At 53.3% G+C, this 22,290-nt stretch overlaps 1 protein-coding gene across 2 annotated transcripts in view; it reads left to right on the top strand.

Annotated features, from left to right (window-relative positions):
• Positions 1-20,531: 20,531 nt before the first annotated feature.
• Positions 20,532-22,290, top strand: part of PPP2R2C (protein phosphatase 2 regulatory subunit Bgamma) — a 116,520-nt gene continuing 114,761 nt past the window's right edge. Inside the window, exon 1 of one of the 2 annotated variants that reach the window (XM_049886800.1) lies at positions 20,532-20,722. In XM_049886800.1, coding sequence (XP_049742757.1) covers positions 20,653-20,722 — 70 coding nt within the window. In that variant the 5' untranslated portion in view covers positions 20,532-20,652. Of the gene's footprint in view, positions 20,799-22,290 lie in introns of both variants that reach the window. The other variant, XM_049886801.1, reaches the window with a different exon arrangement.

Raw genomic sequence — 22,290 nt, forward strand, 5'->3', positions numbered from 1 at the left:
TCTCCCCTTTTTATAAAACACCTCTCAGGAGTGCTTCTTGTGGGACCCACCCGGCTACGTCTACAAATACTTGCTGTAGTTTCCTCGGGCTTCTGTAACAAATGACCACAACATGTGGCTTGTAAGAACAGTTCTGTGGCTGGGAGGCCGTGTTTTCTCTGTTGCTCTAGGGCAGGGTCCTTCCTGGTTCTGTTCATCTTCCTTAGGCCCCATATTTCTTGGTGTTTCATGTCTGGGCAGAGACGCGGACATGGGAGGATGGAGAAGTGGGAGGGCAGAGAGAGGACGTGGGAAGATGGGGACACAGACGTGCGAGGACGGAGAGACGGATGTGGGAGGATGGAGATGCTGACGTGGGAGGGTGGAGAGATAGATGGAGTGTCTACCTTCCAAAGACTCTGACTCCTTTATTTATTCATTCGAGGACAACCCTGAGTGCCCCCAGCATGCCACCCTGGGCTGGGCTCATCCCTTCTCTTACAGCTGTGTCCTGGTGGAGGGAGCCTGCTGGGTCCTCGCTGTGGTGGGGCCTGGGTTCCGGTGCACTGCCTCCACTTGGGAGCAGGGGTCGCTGTGGTTACAGGGACAGCCTGGTAGAGGGGCCGGGCAGAGCTCCAGGGCCGCCCTGACCGTCAGCTTTCTCATCTGTGGAGGGGGTAACAAGCCTTCTTCCTTAGGATCAGGGCCTCGTTGACCTCCCCCACCGGTACCTTCTCTGGAGGCCAGCCCAGGGCCAGCAGATGTTTATCCAGTGAGTGAACGAATGGATGAGTGAACGAGTGAGTGCGGCTGAGTGAATGAGACTGAGTGAGTGTGTGAAAGTGTGGTCAGGCCACAGGTGTTCACATGAGTGGACCTGCGTGGGGTGGCCGTGTGAGCACAGGCCTTCAGGAGGGGTGTGGGCCCCAAGGCCAGCTGCCAGGTCCCCACCAGCGTTTGGGGGACAGGAGGAGAGTGGAATGGGGTCTGGTCCAGTTCCCGTGTTACTGGGTGGACGTGTTCAGACCCTGCCCCATCCTTGCTCTGACTTAGGGGGCTCCCCTCTTGGCTCTGTCGCAGTCCACCTTCAAGGCAGCTCACCCGAGTGGGCACCCCCGCTGTTACCAATGACGATTTCTGGGAGCAGCATGGTGGGAGGGCGGATGCGGAGTGCTGCATCCCAGCCGTGGTACTCGGAAGGACAGAGGGAAGATAGCGTCCTGATCACTGAATAACATAGCTAATTATTGCAGCTTTAAAAAGCCTTGGATCACGGCGATTGTTACCCCTCCCAGAGCTGCGAAGACACGGCAGCGCTCTGCTTTTGCAACCATCCGGCTTTGCTGTCTGTCCCCCACGTTCCCAAGCCCCCGCGTTCCGCAGCCTCATGTGCTCGGGGGTGAGGCTTCTCAGCCGCCTTCCTGGGCCAGCTTTTATTACCATGAACACGGCGCCCAGCTCCTTCTGTTTGCCGCAAGGCTGCAGATAATTCTGCAAATTAGAGCATTCTGTCCCATGCTGGGGTTTGGAGCCGGTGACCCTGGGGTGTAAGCAAAGCAGGGCCGTGGGAAGTAGGGACCCTAGACACCCTCTACCCCAGGACTCAGTTCAGATGAAACCTTCCTTTTCTGCCTGATCACACTCCACCTCAGGGGCCCCTCCTGGGGACATCTGGGCCCTGGGTGAGGGGTGCTGAGATGCCCTGCGGGGTTCGGGCCCCTTCCAAACAATGGGAGGTCCTGAGGCCAGCTGCCCCGAATGGATGAGGCTGGATAGGGCTGGAGTGAGGCAGATTCTCATATCCTCCTTCTACCACTGAAGGAAAATCATACCAGACCCGTTGCTGCAGCTTTGATGACTTTCACAAAGGTTCGTCAAGGTCTTAGTGCGTGTGGGTACGGTCTCACCTGGGCTGCAGTGGTGGGAAAACCAACGTCCCCCCCGCCACCCACAACGCTGACATCTGGTGGCAGAGAGACAGCACAGGAATGGACAAGCACGTCTCACCACCCCTTCTAGGGAATCCCTGTTTCTGCGAAAACATTTTTACCAGGTTCTTTGCTTGTTTATTTTCAGGGGTTCTTTATAAAATGTGCTCTATCAGTCATTGATTTTATGTATGCAAGTACATTCTTCCTGCTTGTGGGCCTGTCTTCTCTCTGTTGACAGTAGCTTAGGTCTTGATTTTTTGATGGCTTGTGCTCTTGATGTGTCTAAGTAACTCTACCCCTGAGTGGTAAGGCAACAATAGTCCTTTGTGATGTCTTCTAAAAGTGTTTAAGTTTTGTTTTTTACATTTAAATCCTTAACTTACTTAGACTTGATTTTTGTGTAGGGTTTGAGTTAAGGATCCAGTTTTTTTCAAAAGGAGAACAGAATTCCAGCCTACTTATTGCCTAAGCTGATCTGTGATGTCCTGTCTGTGTGGGTCATGTCCCCTCTGTGCACGGGCTGGACTCTGTTCTGTCCCACCAGCCTGTCTGTCTGTCCTTGCAGCAATTCCTCCTCTGTCTCCAGAATGATGGTGTTGAGTCTTTGCTATCCGATGGGGCAAATTTCCCAACTCCTCCTCTTCCTCCGCCATCCATTCCTCCTCTACAAATAAGTGACAAGTGTCTCGCCTCCGTCCCTGCCTCCATGAACCTGCTCGACCCTCTTGTTGTCTCCTTGCCTTTGCACGTGGTTCTGATCACTCACCTGGCACGTCCATCCCCCACTTTTCTCCGAGGGACCCCTACTCAGTTGTAGACTCCGGCCACGTGTCATCATCCGAGAGGTTCGGGAGCCATCCCCAGGGAGAGTGGGTTTGTTGCCCTTTTGGTGTTACACTCAGGCAGGGTCACTCCTCCCTGTCCACTTGCCCCCCATGCACTAGCTGATGTCCTCTAGTCCCTCCTGACTCACGGCGACCCCATGCACCACGGAACGAAACGCTGCCTGGTCCTGTGCCATCCCTGTGATCAGTTGTGGATCTGACCATTGTGATCCACAGGGTTTTCACTGGCTGATTTTTGGAAGTAGGTCACCAGGCCTTTGTTCCTAGTCTGTCTTAGTCTGGAAGCTCCACTGAGACCTGTCCAGCATCACAGCAACACAGGTTTGTTGCATCAGAATCAACTCCACAGCAATTGGTCTGTGCATTTTTTTATGAGGAAGGGGGTGCCCTATGTTTAAGGACCCTCTTCAGGGTCGCCGAGGTCTCTGTCTGTGGGGCCGTGATGGACGGGGTGGGGTCCTGCTCCTGCCACGTCCATCAGTTGTGCTTCTGGGCAAGAAGGCACGAAAGACCCCAAAATCTCAAAGAAGGCCGTAAAACCAGACCGCCCTGGCGATGCTCTACAGACGCTCCACCCGGGTGCCCCACGAGGCCAGGAAAGGGGGCAGGCTGAGAGTGGGCAGGTGAGCATGCTGGAATAGAAAAGGCCCAGCCACTGACAGCTTCACATTCCAGTGTGTTCTGTTGATTTACAGCTGTTGCTAGGTAACGGTGTGATTTTTTAGAGCTGCGCCTCCACTAAAGAGTCCTCAGATAGAGAAAACCATTCATGGAGGTGGGGCTGGGGGAGGGCTGAAATGCAGCTTGAGGCTCTGGGACTGTTAGGAGCAATTAGAGTGAAACCAGAGTGTGCCCGTCTCTGTGTCTGCCACCCGGCAGGGGCGCATCAGCTGGGAGCAAGGGAGCGGCTGCTGCGCGAGCGTTGCTTTCAGGAGACACCCACGAGAGTCCATCCTGTGTTTTGCAGGCTGTCAGTTCATCGCAGGTTGGATTGCTGGTGTGCCACGTGCATGCAGAGCACGGGTGTGATGGCCAGGATTCACCCCGTTTGTTTTTACTCTAAAATTAGCTCACGTGTTCCAACAGCATGGTTCACCTGCCAGCACGCATGGGCACTTGCTGTGTGCTCCGGACACTCCTGAGCAAGACCAGAGTCTATCCTTGTGGACATTCTAATGGGGGGAAGATGATAAATAACCGTCACCATAAACAAGCAGCCTCTGCTTGTGCTAAACAGTGGACAAGCTTTGGAGACAAGGAAGAGCAGAGAGGGCAGAGGGGACCAGGAGTAGGGGTCTGTGCAGAGACTTTAACCCTCCAGTCTGGGCTGTGCTTATGCAGGACCCAGTGGGGAGGGCCTTGGGGCAGAGCACAGGCAGTGAGGGGGCAGTAGGGCGAGTGGGAGCCTGCTCAGAACTGTCTACTGCGCTGCACCGGACATCAGAGGTGGGCCATGGGGGTGGGGCATGGCTCTTCAGTGTCGACCCTGGGCAGGCCCCAGGCCTGCAGCACTTGCGCCGGGCAGGGGTGTTGGGGTGCTCCTGGGATGCTCCTGCTGCAGTGGGCATGAGGAGCTACCCTGCTGTCTGCCCTGGAGCTGCTGCTGGCTACCCTCCCCCTCCCCACCAGCCATCTGTAGCAGGAGAGACTGAGGCCACCCTACAGGAGAATCCACTCTCCCAGGCTGGGCCCACCTTCCAGAGTTTGGGCTTGTCTCCCCTCTTCTGGTAAGCCAGCTCTGACTGACTTTCTGTCACTTGCAGCCAGAGAGCTCTGATCAATACCCCTCACTGTGCCTGCTTTGCTGGGCCCTCAAGGACACAGTCCACCCAGGCCATGCAGCAAGGCCAGCAGGCAGAGCCTGCTCCCAGCCTGCTCCAAGACGGGCCCAGCTGATCTCCTGTTTGAAACCCCCACTGCCTCCCCCCGCCGAAGCCACATTGGACTGGCCTCCCTGGTTTGCTAAGGGACGCCTGACTGGTCTTGCTGCCTGTACGGCCTCATGACTTGACCCACCGTGCCACTCACCCCAGCCCACCCTGGCCATCGCCCTGCTGAAGGTGTCTTGCTCTGTGGGAGGCACTGGGGGGTCAGGGAGGGAGGCAGGGGGAGAGCTCCCCAACCATCTGCTCACCTAGCGATTCCCCCACGAGTAGAGTGAAGACCACTACGTGCCAGATGCAGGGGCGGGTACAGCAGCAAACAGAAGAGACAAAACCCGTCCTCGCGCGGCGGGCATCCTAGTGGGCGAACAAACAATAACCAGAGGAGCTGGCAACACGGGCGATGTGTTAGTGCTAAAGGGACTCCTGGATGTGCAAACGATTAAAGCGCTCAGATGCTGACCGAGAGGTTGGCGGTTTGAGTCCACCCAGAGATACCTCAGAAGAAAGGTCTAGCATTCTACTTTCAAAAAATCAGCCACAGAAAACCCTACGGAGCTCGGCTCTGCCCTGACGCACTTGGGGTCGCTGTGATTCGGGCTGACGCAATGGTAACTGCTAAACAGGAAGAAGTAGAATGGGGAGTGTGCGGGGGGGGGGCACAGAACGGGCGGGGCTAAAGGCTGGAATTCTGGAGCATGAGGAGAGGCTCGGAGCCCAGCTCTGGAGACAGACCACCTGCACCTGAGTTGTGTTCACTGCTTGTGTGCACAGGTTGCTTAGCCTCTTTAAGCCTCAGTTTTCCCATCTGTGAAATGGAGACAACAGCAGTACCTACTCTTGGGGTTTGTGGAGGAGGGGTGAAGGGTGCGTTCGGTGCGTTTGCGCGGCCATGGTGGCCCTCCCGTGCCCACTCTGTCTCTGTGGCTACATTCTCTGCCGGGACGCACGTCTCCCTAGACACCACGCCTCTGACTGTTCTCTCCCTGGAATGCTGCACCCTGTTGGCCAGGCCTCATTCTTGGGGACTTAGTACCAACATCTGTTACCGCAAAACACGGGTTCGAGCCACCTGCCACAAAGCCAATACTGAGACAGGGGTGAGGTAAACAGCAAGAGGGCTTTATTGTATACCTGTATACGAGAGACAGAGGGGACTGGGCTCCTCCAAAGTCTGTCTGCTGGAGACCGACTGGAGGGTTTCACAGGGTTAGGGCTTAGGCTTGAGTAATCTGGAGAACGGCAGTTCCCCTTTGGGGGGGCATGTTGACCACATTTCAGACATGTTGACGTTCTGTGGGTATTCTTTAGAGGTCCTCTGATGCCATCCTGGTTTTCGTCACAAGATGGGCCCCATTGTCTGGTTGTCTCTTCCCAGGTCTTATTGATCATTTTTCTGCTTGTTCAAGAGGAACATAGGTTAATTTTAAACTTTATAGAATTATGGAGAATGGGAGAGGGAAGGAAGGAAACAAACCACAAATCAGACAATCACCGGGGTGTGCAAAAGCTAACTCTGCAAGCCACGCAGAAACGGTGCTATAATACCCAGGACGTTAGGCCCCTATAGTCTCTTTCTCACACTGCCCCTTTCATATCTGTGATTGTCTGTTTGGTCATCCATCTGTCCTTCAGGACTGTGATCTCATTGATCTCAAGGGCTGGGATGGGACACTAATGGGTGATCAGTACTTTTAAAAATTAAGTTAATGAAGTAACCCAGGAAGACTGCCTGGAGGAAGTGCCATGAGAGGAGGGCTGGATGGGGCAGACGGAGATGCAGGCTGGGTTGCTCACTGCAGCAACCTGTATAGATGAAGAGCTGATGTCCAGAGAGGAGTCTGGCTCTGGCCAGCTTCACTAAGCTCCTGGTAGCCTGCTCCCAGGAGGCGTGGAATCTTGTTTCCTGACTTCACCAGGCCTTGGTGGGGGGTGGGTATGAGCAGTGGCCTTCAGTGCCCCATCCAAGTGACCAGGATGGATGACTAGGCAGCACACCCGCCAGCCGGCAAGAACTGTGAATTATCAGTCACCAGGGGGCAATGTGTCTTGGAGACCATTTCCCTCCTGGGCCAGGCTGCTGGATCACGCTTAATTGCCTGTTTTTTAAATTCCCCCAAGGCTGGCCTGTGGGAGGGATTAGCTCTGGGCCCAGCTGGAATCCAAAAGGAGACATCTTCAGTTTCTCTCTTTTTTTTTAAGTTTGAAAGCAGTGGGTGGGATTAAGTCAGGTGCTAAAGGCGGCTCCTGTTGTACCTTGCATTGCAAAGAGGTTCTGTCTGCACAGCCCCTACCCAAGCCTTGACTTACCCGTTTGAGTGGTGGGCTGATAGAATCTGAGAGACGTGGGGTGCTCAACACCCCTGACCACCTGCGGCGTGCAGGGCACAGGGCTGAGCTCTCTTTGAATGTCATCTCCTGCAGTTCTCCTGGAGACATCCATACACAGTAACTCGCACACCAAAGCAATGAGCCAGATCAAGAAATAGATTTTCAGAGAATGTTGTCCAGACCTGGTTGCAGGGGTTCCCCCACCCTTAACTGACACAGAGGGTATGCAGGGGAAGAGTGGGGGTTGGTGTGGAGAAGACTGCTTTGGGAGGGCTGTGCTGGGAACCCCAGCCCACTAAGGAGGAGGATTAGAGTGCCTGCCCCTACCTGAAGCCAGGTGAGCAGGGATGACTCAGAAGCTTTAAAATGTCACTGCTGGGAAGCAAAGGGCAGTGATCCCTGAGAGACGGGACGCAAACCAGGTGAGCCCTGGGATGGCTCCAGCCCTCTGCCTGGAGAGAGATTTCTGGCTGTGATGCGGGGAGGGGCCACGCCAGCTGAGCCTGGGAGAATCTCTGAGCTGAGGATACTGAGCTCAGGGTCTGGGGAAACCATGGTGGTGAGGCATCACAGACAGAGTGATGCAGACAGAAGAGCTCCAAAGAAAGAGTGAGCGCTCTGGAGATGGGCAGAGGTCCCACTTGAGCATCCAGTGGATTGCTGACCAGCACGTATATGTGAAGGAATTACCTGAAGTCAGGGAAGACCCATCCAAAAGGGCTAGAGGGAACAGTGCTCCGAGCACATGCAGGGTCAGCAGTAGTGCCGGTGATCGCCAGCGAGACTGGAAACACTCGTATCTCACAGGGCGCTGGGTTAGTGCTAAGGAAGGTCTTGCCTCATAAAAAATTAGGTCTAGATGGAGCACTGCTCCGAACGCGCTTAACAAACCATCAAAGCAAGGCCTGAAAGGGTAAAACTTTTTCCCAGTGAGCTGATGATATGGATTGAATTGTGCCCTCCAGAAATGTATGTTGTAAATCCTAACCCTTATACCTATGCTTGGAGCCCTGGTGGCACAGTGGTTAAGAGCTCAGTTGCTAACCAAAAGGCTGGCAGTTCAAATTCACCAGCTGCTTGTTGGAAACCCTGTGAAGCAGTTCTACTCTGTCCTATAGGGTCGCTATGAGTCGGAATTGACTTGATGGCAGTGGTTTTCTTTTTTTCATTATGCCTGTTGATTACAATTCCATTTGGAAATGGGTTTTTTTTTTTTTTTTTTTTGTAATGTTGATGATAGACTTTATTAGGGTAGGGTGTGTCTTAAGTCAATCTCTTTGAGATATAAAAGAGATTAAACAAGCAAGCTAGCAAGGAGAGACAGGGGAAGAGAGATGCCAAACACATGAAGATGGTCCAGGGGCAGAAGCTCAGAAGAGACAAGGACCTTCAGAGCCATCAAAGAGAGAAAGCTTTCCCCCTAGAGCCAGCACCCAGAATTCAGACTTCTAGCCTCCTAAACTGTGAGATAATAAATTTCTATTTGTCAAAATGTCCAATCTGTGGCATTACCGTTAAAGCAGTGCTAGATAACTGAGACAGTTGACTACATCCCAGAACAAAGCTCAAGAATATTTATAGGAATACAAACATGGTTAGCACTCAATAACGTAGAATGAGCAATGTCTGTTGTCCTCGTCATAAGTACCGTGGAGTTAGTTCTGACTCACAGCTACCCCATGTACAAAAGAACAAAACACTGCCTGGTCCTGCGCCATCCTCACAATCGTTGTCATGCTTGAGCCCATTGGTACAGCCACTGTGTCAGTCCATCTCATTGAGGGTCTTCCTCTTTTTCACTGACCCTCTACTTTACCAAGCATGATGTCCTTCTCCAGGGACTGACCCCTCCTGAAACATGTCCTGAGTACATAGGTAAACCCATAATATTTTTCTCTATATTTTAATCTCTTTAAAATATAATTGACTCTCAAAACAAAAATAATAACGATACAATGTGAACTTTGTAACACATATAGAAGTGAAATGCCTGACAGCAATAGCACAGAGGCTGGGAGGGAAGACGTGGACGTACACCACCTTAAGACCGTTAAACCGTATGTGAAGGGATATGGTATCACTTGAAAGTAGGCAGTGATATGTTAAAAATGTCTGCACAACACGATTGTTGTAATTAGTTTGTGTATAATCGAGGTGATACTGAATGTAGTAGTAATCGTAACATCAGTGTCTAAACCTGTCTAACTTAGGGAGGATAAGGACCAGGATCATCCCGAGGCTGATCCCTGAGGCGGAAGTCAGACACACCTCCACTCTCCAGCCTTTTTACCAATTCTCAGGCCAGCCATTCCTCCCACGGCACTCTCTGCTGCTCTTCTGGTTCCGTAATCCATTGACCACACAGAACTCACAGACTGTACTTAGAGATAAGTGGTTTATTAAGGGACAGGCTACAGCTCGGGATCAGGAAGCATGTAGGCAAAGTCTCAGTCTTCAGTGCAGGACAGCTCCCTCTGCCACTGGGCCCCCTCCGGGCCCCTCACTGTCTTCAGTGTTGCAGCTCTTTGAGGAGCTTCCCTGCCTTCTCTGTCTCTCCGCTTCTTCCTGCTGCTTCCCTGCTTCCTTCTTTCTCTCTCAGTAATCTCTGTGGGGCTGGCTGCATATATACACAACTCCTTGTCAATTTCAAGGCATGGCCCCTCCCAGTGGGGGCACATAAACTGACCAATCCCCTCTCAGTAGGCCACAGACACTTCATTTACATAGTAACTCAGCAGGGATACAACTCACCTCATTTGCATAGTCTAGTGACCAATCCCTGCAAGGTGCGTACCAATCACAGGGCAGGCTGCCGCCCAGGGCCAGACAAAAAGCGTCAAACCAAGTTGTTTACAGCTTACCCAGGAAGCATCAATCAACCTGGAGAAAAGTAACAAACCCTCCGAGGTAGAAAACTAAGAAAAAGGTAACCCTTGAGGGCTTAGGGGAAAAAAATCTCTCAAGGTGTTTTTCCAAAGAACCGAGGCAGAAGGTCACATAAAGGAACTCACTTCACTGCAGTTTTCACTGAATTGTACAAGTGAAAAATCTTGAAGGCGAAATGCTGTGTTACCTATATGTTCACAACAATAAAAAAAAATCAGTCTTGGAGGGAGTACAGCTAGAATGCTCCTTAGAAATCAGGATGGTGAGACTTGGAGACTTGTGCTCGCTTACTTTGGACACATCATCAGGAAAGATCAATCGCTAGAAAAGGACATCGTGGTTGTAAAGGAGAGGGTCAGTGAAAAAGAAAATCCTCCATGAGATGGACTGACACAACATCTGCAACAACGGAGGAGGTGGGAAAAATGCGTAAACTAATTGTAGTCACTGTCCAGTCGGTTCCGACTCATAGCGACCCCGTGCACAACAGAACGAAACACTGCCCCGTCCCGCGCCATCCTTACAATCGTTGTCACGCTTCAGCTCATTGTTGCAGCCACTGTGTCAGTCCACCTCATTGAGGGTCTTCCTCTTTTCCGCTGACCCTGTACTCTGCCAAGCATGATGTCCTTCTCCAGGGACTGATCCCTCCTGACAACATGTCCAAAGTATGTGAGACGCAGTCTCGCCATCCTTGCTTCCTCCGAGACAGATTTGTTCATTCTTTTGGCAGCCCATGGTGTATTCAATATTCTTCGCCAACACCACAATTCAAAGACATCAATTCTTCTTTCGTCTTCCTTATTCATTGTCCAGCTTTCACATGCGTATGATGCGATTGAAGATACCACGGCTTGGGTCAGGCACACCTTAGTCTTCAGGGTGGCATCCCTGCTTTCAACACTTTAAAGAGGTCCTTTGCAGCAGATTTACCCAATGCAATGTGTTGTTTGATTTTTTGACTGGTACTTCCATGACTGTTGATTGTGGATCCAAGTAAAATGAAATCCTTGACAACTTCAATCTTTTCTCCATTTATCATGTTGCTCATTGGTCCAGTTGTGAGGATTTTTGTTTTATGTTGAGATGCAAGCCGTACTGAAGGCTGTGGTCTTTGATCTTCATTAGTGCTTCATGTCCTTTTCACTTTCAGCAAGCAAGGTTGTGTTATCTGCATAACGCAGGTTGTTAATGAGTCTTCCTCCAATCCTGATGCCCTGTTCCTCTTCATATAGTCCAGCTTCTCAGATTATTTGTTCAGCATACAGATTGAATAGGTCTGGTGAAAAGATACAACCCTGACGCACACCTTTCCTGACTTTAAACCAATCACTATCCCCTTGTTCTTTCAGAACAACTGCCTCTTGATCTATGTAAAGGTTCCCCAGGAGCACAATTAAGTGTTCTGGAATTCCCATTCTTCACAATGTTATCCAGAATTTGTTTTGATCCACACAGTCGAATGCCTTTGCATAGTTAATAAAACACAAGTAAACATCCTTCTGGTATTCCCTGCTTTCAGCCAAGATCCATCTGACATTAGCAATGACATCCCTGGTTCCATGTCCTCCCCTGAAACCAGTCTGAATTTCTGGCAGTTCCCTGTCGATATGCTGCTGCAGCCACTTTTGAATGATCTTCAGCAAAATTTTGCTTGTGTGTGATATTAATGATATTGTTCTATAATTTCCACATTTGGTTGGATCACCTTTCTTGGGAATAGGCACAAATATGGATCTTTTCCAATCGGTTGACCACGAAGCTGTCTTCCATATTTCTTGGCATAGATGACTAAGCACTTCCAGTGCTGCGTCCGTTTGTTGAAACATCTCAGTTGATATTCCATCAATTCCTGGAGCCTTGTTTTTCGCCAATGCCTTCAGAGCAGCTTGGACTTCTTCCTTCGGTACCATCGGTTCCTGATCATATGCTACCTCTTGAAATGGTTGAATATTGACCAATTCTTTTTGGTATAATGACTCTGTGTATTCCTTCCATCTTCTTTTGATGCCTCCTGCGTCGTTTAATATCTTCCCCATAGAATCCTTCACTATCGCAACTCGAGGCTTGAATTTTTTCTTCAGTTCTTTCAGCTTGAGAAATGCCAAGCGTGTTCTTCCCCTTTGGTTTCTATCTTCAGGTCTTTGCACATGTCATTATAATACTTTACTTTGTCTTCTTGAGTGCCCTTTAAAATCTTCTGTTCAGTTCTTTTACTTCATCATTTCTTCCTTTTGCTTTAGCTGCTCGATGTTTGTGAGCAAGTTTTGGAGTCTCCTCTGACATCCATCTTGGTCTTTTCTTTCTTTCCTGCCTTTTCAACGGCCTCTTGCTTTCTTCATGGATGTCATTCCACAACTTGTCTGGTCTTCAGTCAGTAGTGTTCAATGCATCAAATCTATTCTTCAGACTGTCTTTAAATTCAGGTGGGATATACTCAAGGTCATATTTTGGTTCTTGTGGACTCGCTCTGATTTTCTTCAGTTTCAGCTTGAACTTGCATATGAGCAATTGATGGTCTGTTCCACAGTCAGCCCCTGGCCTTGTTCTGACTGATGATATTGAGCTTTTCCATCATCTCTTTCCACAGATGTAGTCAATTTGATTCCTGTGTGCTCCATCTGGCGAGGTCCATGTGTATAGTCGCCGGTTGTGTTGGTGAAAGAAGGTATTTGCAATGAAGAAGTCGTTGGTCTTGCAAAATTTTGTCATTCAATCTTCGGCATTGTTTCTATCACCAAGGCCATATTTTCCAACTACTGATCCTTCTTCTTTGTTTCCAACTTTCGCATTCCAATCGCCAGTAATATCAATGCATCTTGATTGCATGTTCGATCAATATCAGACTATAGCAGCTGATAAAAATCTTCAACTTCTTCATCTTTGGCCTTAGTGGTTGGTGCATAAACTTGAATAATAGTCGTATTAACTGGTCTTCCTTGTAGGAGTATGGATATTATCCTATCACTGACAGCGTTGTACTTTGGGATAGATCTTGAAATGTTCTTTTTGATGATGAATGCAACACCATTCTTCTTCAGCTCACTAATGCTTAGGATATCGATGTTTATGCGTTCCATTTCATTTTTGATGATTTCCAATTTTCCTAGATTCATACTTTGTACATTCCAGGTTCCGATTATTAATGGATTTTTGCAGCTGTTTCTTCTCATTTTGAGTCATGCCACATCAGCAAATGAAGGTCCCAAAAGCTTTACTCCATCCACATCATTAAGGTCGACTCTACTTTGAGGAGGCAGCTCTTCCCCCATCATCTTTTGAGTGCCTTCCAATCTGGGGGGTTCATCTTCCAGTACTATATCAGACAATGTTCTGCTGCTATTCATAAGGTTTTCACTGGCTAATGGTTTTCAGAAGTAGACTGCCGGGTCCTTCTTCCTAGTCTGTCTTAGCCTGGAAGCTCAGCTGAAACCTGTCCTCCATGGGTGGCCCTGCTGTTTTCTGAATACCTGTGCCATAGCTTCCAGCATCACGGCAACACACAAGCCCCCACAGTACAACAAACTGACAGATAGTAAATGTTTAATGTCCTACTGTCTAGGGCAACGAAATGCCTTAATGGGTAGGATTTGCTGATTTCTGAGATGTAAATACTCCCACCATTTCTACTATGGCCACGATCTGATCGTTGGTGAGCACAGAGCTGAGAAGGTCAGCTCTTTCCAGGTGTAAGCTGGTATGATTATTTATTTCCAGCTCTTGAGATCAATGAAGACACTAGGTAGGGCTGAAAAAATAATGCTTAGAAAAGAAGCGATTGGCAAGATAGTGCGATCTGCGATCATGTTTATACTATATGTTTCAAAATTACACAAGACGATACAGAGTATGTATGTGTTAAGAGTGGAACAGGCATGGGATGAACCCCCAATTCTGGGACATTGTTTGCCTCTGGAAGGAGAAAGGGAGGACCAGGACTGAGAAGGAACGCCAAGGAGCTTCAAAGACGTCCGTCATTTTATTTCTTAAATGAAAAGTACCCCAGCCAGCATGTCAGAATGTCAATATGTGTTTCTTTTGAAGGGGGTGGGGGGGGTTGTAATAATACACTCAAGTCTCTGTTACTTGAAATATTTCCTTAATATAAACAAAATACAAAAAATGAAGTATGATCATGATTATGTAAACGCAAACACTGGATCTCACAAAAGCCCTGGGGCGACAGGCTCCAATTTGGTAGTTATGTTTGGCTTTGGGACCCTGGCTTTTCCGCTTCCTGTAATTTCCAAGTTTTCTATCAGTGCATCGTATTGCTGTTGCAGTGGGGGAAATCACTAAACACGAGTGGGGCTCTGGGTGCTCGCATGCGGACAGTGTCTGTGTACCTCAGGATCCGAAAGCCCCCTCTGGAGCAGGGTGGCCTGGACGTGGGGCGGGGGGAGGGGTGAGTTTTGATCTTTCATTTCACTTGAGGAGAGATCCACCCTGTTTTGGCCAGCCTCCGCCAGGCAGAGCAGACAGCTCACAGTGCTAGAGGGAGTGCAGGGCCCTGGCTTGCAGCTCTGCAGGTTGTGGACCTGTAGGCTGTGGAGGTGGCTGGTGGTGACGCTGTGGCCGCCCAAGCTCTGCCTTCACACGTTGTTGTTGTTAGTTCCCATCGGTTGATTTCGGCTCATGGCCACCCCCTGCGTGACAGAACAAAACGTTGCCCGTTCCTGCACGATCCCCATGATCAGGTGCAGGTTGGACCATCGTGATCCACAGGGTTTACATTGGCTGATTTTTGGAAGTAGGTTGCCAGGCCTTTCTTCCTTTCTCTCATAGTCTGGAAACTCCACTGAAACCTGTTCAGCATCTTAGCGACACACAAGCTTCCACTGACATGGGTGGTGGCTGCGCCGGAGGTGCCTTCGCTGGGATTCAAGCCGTGTGGTCTGTATGTGCCACACTTTGTCCATCTGTTCGGCATGTAGGCTGTTTCCACCTCTGGGCTACTGTGAATAGTGCTGCAGTGAACACTGGGGTACAAATATCTATTTTCATTCCTGCTTTCAATTCCCTGGGGTGTATACCTAGAAGTGGAGTTGCTGGACCATATGGTAATTCTATGTTTAACTTTTTGAGGAGCCACCAAACTGTGCTCTGCATTGGCTGCACCATTTTACATTCCCACCACAATGCATAAGAGCTCCAATTTCTGAACACTCTCGACAACACCGTTCATTTCCGTGTTTTAATCATAGCCATCCTACCGGGGGTGAAGCGGTACCTCACTGTGGCTTTGATTTGCATTTCCCTAATGACCTATGATGTAGCCAGAGCACCTTTTCATGTGCTTGTCGGCCCTTTGTATTTCTTCTTGGGTGAAATGTCTATTCAAGTTCTTGGCACCTTTTTGATTGGGTTGTCTTTTTGTTGTTGAGTTGTAGAAGTTCTCTAGGTATTCTGCGTATTAAGCCCTTATTTGCTACATGGTTCCCAAAAATGTTCTTCTACTTGTAGGTTCTCTTCTCACTTTATTGATAAAGGCCTTTCATGAACAAGCGCTTTTCATTGTGATGAAGTCTCATTTATCTGTCTTGTCTTTTGATGTCATACCTAAGAATCCACTGTCACAAACTAGGTCCGAAAGCCTTATGGGGCCCTGTCTTTTGCAGTTACTCAGGAACCCTGGCAGATGGAGAAAGCTGTATATTGATGGTGCTTCCATGGCCCTAAGTGGGAAAAAGAACCTGGCAGATCACACACGGGCTCGGAAAACTCCCACACAAGAGAGATGCCCGTTACCACCCTCACATTTTATCCCTGAAGCACGTCTCGTGACTACACCCGGCTTCAGAGGGGCAGGACGTGCAGCGCCCCATGTGCACCGAAGGGGGACATGTGTAAAGAGCACCCCTGACTCCACTGTGGCCCCTCAGCAAACAGCTCCTGCTGCTACAGTTGTCATTGATCAGTCATTGATCAGGGTGTTTACCATAAAACCAGAGCCATGCTGTCGGGTCGATTCAAACTCGTGGTGGCTCCATGTGTTACAAAATAGAACTGCTCCATAGGTTTTGTGGGCTGTAATCTTTGCAGGAGCAGATTGTCAGGCCTTTCTTCTGTGGCACGGCTGGGTGCATTCAAATCTCCCACCTTTAGGTTAGTAGTCGAGCACAGACCATCTGTGCCACCAGGGACCCTATCGTGACACGCAGGCTGAGCCAGATGGAGGAAAAATGGCATAGGGAAGCATCACGTGCAGACGCATCAAGTCTTGAAGGCCTGCTATCTTGGTCTCCAGGGGCCACCACAACAAAGCACCACAAAGTGGGCTTTAAGGAACAGAAGTGCATGGTCTCAGTTCTGGAGGCTGGAAGTCCGAGTCAGGGTGTTGGTAAGACCCTGTTCTCTGCAGTCTCTAGTGATAGATCCTGTCTCTTCCCTCCTGGCTTATGCCCCCTGCTTGGTGAGCTGCTTGCGTCAGTTACCAAGGCTGAACAGACACACGCCGTCACCAGTAGTTCCCCTGTGAGTGTGCTCACCCAGGTGCGTGCACGGCAGTGCAGAGACGCAGCAGCACCGTTCACAGCAGCCGCCAAAAGGAAAACCACCCGCAGTCCCTCAGCAGCAGAACGGGTGGTAGTCTATTTCCACAACGGGATATTACACACCAGTGAACGATGAATAAATTACAGCTACACACATCCAACAACACGAGTGCATCTGTTGAGCAATGGAAACCAGAATACAAAACCATTCATACCCTATGACTCTAGTAAGCACCATGACAGCATCAGACGCCCAGGTGGTGTCACCTTTGGGTAGTGACCCGGGGTGGGGGAGTAGGCAGTGAGCCTGCCACGGGAGGCTGGCAGTGCCCTGTCCTGACTCGGGTGGCAGTCATGTGAGCGTCTGCTCCGCGGCGACTCATGGAGGTGAACATTTAAGTCGTGCACTTTTCTGTGCATGTTGTTGTTGTTGGGTGCTGTCGAGTCGGTTCCAACTCGTGGTGACACTGTGTACCACAGAACGGAACACTGCTCAGTCCTGAGCCATCCCCACAATTGTTGCTACGCTTGAGCCCATTGTTGTAGCCACTGTGTCAATCCAGCTCCTTGAGGGTCTTCCCCTTTTCGGCTGACCCTGTACTTTACTAAGCATGATGTCCTTCTCCAGGGACTGATCCCTCCTGACAACATGTCCAAAGTACAAGAGATAAAGTCTCACCGTCCTGACTTCTTAGAAGCATTCTGGCTGCACTTCCAAGACAGATGTGTTCGTTCTTTTGGCAGTCCATGGTATATTCAATATTCTTCTCCAACACCACAATTCAAAGGCGTCAATTCTCCTTTAGTCTTCCTTATTCATCGTCCAGCTTTCACATGCATATGAAGTGATTGAAAACACCATGGCTTGGGTCAGGCACCCTTTAGTCCTCAAAGCGACATCTTTGCTTTCCAACACTTTAAAGAGCTCTTTTGCAGCAGATTTGCCCAATGCAGCGTGTCTTTTGATTTCTTGACTGCTGCCTCCGTGGGTGTTGATTGTGGATCCAAGTATAATGAAATCCTTGACAACTTCAGTCTTTTCTCCATTTATCATGATGTGGCTTATTGGTCCAGTGGTGTGGGATTTTTATTTTCTTTATGTTGAGGTGTAATCTTACTGTGTGTGTGTTATACTTCAACTAGAACAAACTGGGGAACAGAAGGAAGCTGAGAACAGCTCTTCAGGGAGGACTCGTGGGGCAGTGGAGAAGCAGCCACGGGGAGGAGGGGAAGAGAAGGTGGTGTCACCAGGGCCATGGGACAAGTGGGGGCAGTGGCAGGGTGGGAGCCGCTGAGAGCCCAGCCAGGGGAGGAAGCTGGCAGTGCCTCCACTGGTTTCAGGAGCAGGGAGACATGATCCAGCTGGTGGGGCCAGGCTTTCTTCTTCGGGGAGCAGGGCAGGGTGGTGGTAAGGAGCTGCCTGGGAGGGCTCTAGCAGGGAGCGGGGGATGGCCAGTGTAGACATGTGTTCTTTGGCACTTTGCTGGCAACACGGCGGAGTTGGAGGGTCCCACGGAGGCACGGGGACAGGAGGGTGTTGAAGTGGAAGAGACCTTGCAGGTTACTTGTCCCTGCCCATCTCTGCACCTTGCTGACACACCACCTTATTACAGAGGCCCCCATCCACTCGCCCCGCCCTCCGCTGTCCAGCCCTCTCTGTCCCTGCACCCCGCTTTCTCTTCCTCATAGCACTCATCAGGACCCCCTCCCTGAGTTACGTGTGCATTTTGCATTGACTCTGCGGCCCCTAGAAGGTCAGCCCATGAGAGCTGGAGTCCATCTGCTCTGTCCCCGCTCTCCCGAGCCAGATGGAGCCTGCACGCAGTCGAGCTCTCCCACAATTGTCATGAGTGAATGAGTAGGGGGCCTACAGAGGGAAAGGCTGGGGATGTGGACAGTCCTGTGAGGTGTCAGGGGGGAGGGCAGTGCCTGGTCACAGCCCTCACCACTGAGAGGGACATGGGAGACAGAGATGGGTGTGTGGCAGTGGGTGCTGGCCAAGAGAGGTGTGGAGGCCTGTGTTATGAGTGGGGGCTGGGGATGAGGGGGTCCGGGAGAGGAGAAGTCTAGAGGGAGGGGAAGGAGACGGCACGGGGGCACAAGAGACGGCTGGAACCACGAGCCCCGTGAGCTTGGAGATTTCCAGCTTTGGAGCCTGAAGCCTGGCTTCGAACCAAGGAAGCAGGTGATTGCAGGGTGGGATTGGGGCAGGCGTTTTTCCTTGGGTCTGGGCACCCAGGAGGGTGAAGGTGATGCCACTGTGGAGTGGGGGTCTCAGCAGAACTGACAGGGCAGAGAGGAAGGGTTGGGGAAACCGGGGCGGGGGGTGCTCAGAACAATCAGAATCGTGAGGGCTAATGGCAGCCCAGTAGGGCCAGGCCCCTGCTAAGATGCTTCCAGGCCAGACTGTGTAGCCCCAGCCCTCGCTGGCCTCCAGGAGGTGAGCCCAGCCTACCTGTCGGTGTCCCTGGGTGGAGCCAGGGGAGTGAAGAGGGCAGGGTAGAGCATGGGGTGCTGGGTTTGGATATGCAGTGCAGGGCAGGTGAGGAGGCTGGGTGATAGGGAGCGAGGAAGACGAGCCTCGTTCCTTCTGGGTGGGGGAGATGCCCCAGGTGTCAGCCCCCTGGATGGTGACTTGGGCCAAGCAGGACCCAAGGGCCTGGCAAGACCCAAAGGGCAGGTGCTGGGGCTGGATACTGCACCAGAGGACGCTTCATTTGGTCCTCGCACTGACTCTGCATCCCTGAGCTATGAGGTGGGCGAGGTGGCACCGGTGGGAGAGTTGGCCCGGAGCCTCTGGGGGGGGTCCATTCTGAGCCCTTCCTTGGAATGAAAGCCCAGCTCCAGTGGAGACAACCCTCCCACTCCAGCAAGAAGCCTAAGATGGCATCTCCACTTCTTTCTCACAGCCGTTCCCTCCCTGTGCTGACCCCCTCTGGACCCCCAAGGCAGCTGGTTTGGGGAGCTGGCTGGAGTCCCCGAGAAACCAGTGGAGAGAGGAGTGGAGAACTCTCAGAATTGGGGACCTGAGCGAAGCCAGCTTCACACCCCCGCCCAGGCCTCCAGCCAATCTGGATTCTCCCCAGCATTCATGCCCTGAAGGGGATCTATACCTCCCTCCCCCTCCCTTTCTGCAGAGACTCACTGAGCCCCTGGAGGGCCTGGTGATCCCTGTCCCTGGCCCCCACCCCTGAACGCTGGATCCCGTGCAGTAAAGGGTCTGCTCGGAAGAAGGGACAGGTATGTCGGAGGGCCCACCGTGTGCCCCGCACTGTGTCAGGGCTGGGGGTGGGCACCGGGGACTACAGGGCCCAGCTGGCTCTGCCCCTTTATCTCACCAGAGTCCGGGTGGAGCCTGAGGAGAGGTACTGCTCCGGCTGGGGGAGCCAACACCCCCCAGCCGTGTCTTCCAAAGTTTTGGCCTGTTGGGTGCAGACTGCCCCTCCCTCAGCTTCTTCAAGGGGACCCCGTTTTGTGCACAGGGCCCCAGAACTCGTGGGACGCAACGTGTTCCACCTGCTGTCCCACCGGACAACGAAAGGGCCTAGTCCCATTCCTCGTCTCCCTGCCTCCGCGGTCTCCCATTCTGCGGGGGAGGTGCCACCTCCGGCTTTTTTTTTTTTTTTTTTTTATAATTTCATTGCTGCGCCCCCCACTTCCTGCGCGTCCTGTAGGGTCTCTGCCCTCTGCCGGCGAAGCTGTCCGCCCCTCTCATCCCCCGCCCCCGCAGGCCGCCTCTTCCATCTCAGAGCACCTGGCACCCAAGGGGGCCCCACGCCCCGAGAGGACCAGCCCCGGCCGCCTCCTCCCGCCTTCCCCGCGCGCACAGTGCCATCCCAGGCGCCGCGCCGCACTCCCGAGGCCCGAGCTCCGCCCGGCGCGGCTCCTCCCGCAGGGCGCTCGTGGGCCGGGGCGCAGGGGGCGGCGCAAAGGAGGGGCCTGCGACGGCGACAGCAGCGGCGGCGGCCCGCCCGCGCACCCGGCTCGGCCCCGGCTCGGTGGCGCAGCGCCGCGCGCGTTCCCTCCCCGCCCGCCGCCGCCGCCGCCGCCGCCGCCGCCGCCGCCGCGGGCGCAAGACGCTGAGCGCGCACGGCCCCGGGATGCGCGCCCAGCCCCCGGCCCCGGCCCGCGCGAGCCCCGGCGCGCCCGCCTGACCGCCGGCCGCCATGCCCGCCCCGCGCCGCCCCCGCGGCCCGCGCCCCGGCTAGGTGCAGCGGCATGGCCCGCGCGCCCGGCGCCACCCCTGCGGATTGCATCGGAGCGCGGCGGCGGGGCATGCCCAGGGCACCGGGCACGGCCTTCAATGGGCGAGGACACGGACGCACGGAAAATTAACCACAGCTTCCTGCGGGACCACAGCTATGTGACCGAAGGTAACGTACGTGTGTCTGAGACCCCCTCCGGCCGCCCGCGGCGTGGGGATGCCGTCGCACCCGATGCCCTCTGAAGGTTTGGACCGCGCGCTGTGTGTTTGTCCACCGCTCCACCCCACCCCACCCCACCCCACCCCACCCCACCCCTTGCGGGGCCGGGAGGGAGCCAGCGCCCCCTCCTCCGAGCCGCCCTCCGGGAGGCGCCGCGGGAAGTGGCTTGCGCCCCCGGCCCGCCGTCGTGTTTAAAAAGGCCACCGGGGCGGGTCTATGGAGATATCCAGGGAAAGGCTGTGTCCTCAGAGCCTGGGCCTGGTTTCGGCCCTGCCCAGAGCCCGCAGAATTTTCTAGGCTACCCACTCCCGGGAGACGAAGAGGGACCCGGGAAAAACCCATCTGCCCATCCTCCCGGGCTCGGCTGCCGCGTGTCCCCAGAGGCAGGGTCCCTTCGTAGGAGGGAGAGGCCGCTGGTTCCGGGCTGGTGTTTTATTCCTGTGGTTTATACTGAGACGGGGAAGCTTGCCCCAAACTGTCAGGATTTCCCGAAAAGTGGGACAGGTCACCCGAAACGGGCCCTCACAGCTCAGCTCGCACCTCCATCGGGCTGGTGGCGTCTCCAGGCTCGGCGCCCTCTTTACAGGCCAGGAACTTCCAGGGATGCTCTGTGCTGACCTTGCCCAGGGGACAGTGGGGAGAGCTCCCAGCCCATCTAGGAGGGGGAGATGAACACATTGGGAGTCAGCGTGCTGCGGCGGGGACACTTGTCCGAGGCCTTCCTCGGCGCGGGGACCATCAGCATCTTTCCCAGGGGCTGCCGGACCGGCCAAGGAGGGGCTATGGGCTTTTAGCAAGGAAACCCGTGGGTGCCCCGGTGGGCAGGGTGGGGGCCCTGGGGGCACCGAGTCCCCGGGCATCGCGTCCTGTGGGGGGTGCGGAGGTGGCCGTGGCCGCGAAGCAGGGTGGGCCCGCGGCGGTGACAGGATCCGCAGTCGTGTCCACCGCCCGACACTGGCTCCGCCGGAAATGAGGCCAAGCTGGGCCAGGAGCGCGCGGGGGCTGGCGGCCCCTCCGGCCAGGCGTGTGGCGGCGGTGGCTCGGCGGCCTGGAGCGCAGCCAGGTGTCCACCTGGGCGCCTGGGCGGAGGATGCAGAGGCCTCGCGTCCGCGGCGAGAACCGCTGAGTCACGCTTCCCAGTGGGATGGGGCGGGGCGGGGCGCCGGGGCTGCGGGAAGCTTCGGACCCGGAGCTGACAGCGAGCCTTGACGCCGGCCTCAGCGTGTGTCCTAGGGAGCGCCTGGGGGTCAGGGGCCTCAGAGGTGCTGGCAGGCGCCCCTGGGCCTGGCCCTGGCCGAGGGGCGGGCGTCTTGGCGGGTCAGCTCCTCCCCCGCTATCCGGCCAGCCTGTCAGAGGGAAGCGTCTGTTTTCTCACCTGTGCTATGGGGACAAGGGCACAGAAGCCCAGGGCATGTGGTTGGTCCAAACCGAAAAGCAGTGCTCCTGCCCCATAGTGGACTTTTACAAAGGTTAATTCCTTCCTCCCACCCCTTGCCAATTATCTTTCAGAAATTCAC

Source organism: Elephas maximus, chromosome 5, assembly GCF_024166365.1.
Source record: "Elephas maximus indicus isolate mEleMax1 chromosome 5, mEleMax1 primary haplotype, whole genome shotgun sequence".
Lineage (NCBI taxonomy): Eukaryota > Metazoa > Chordata > Mammalia > Proboscidea > Elephantidae > Elephas > Elephas maximus.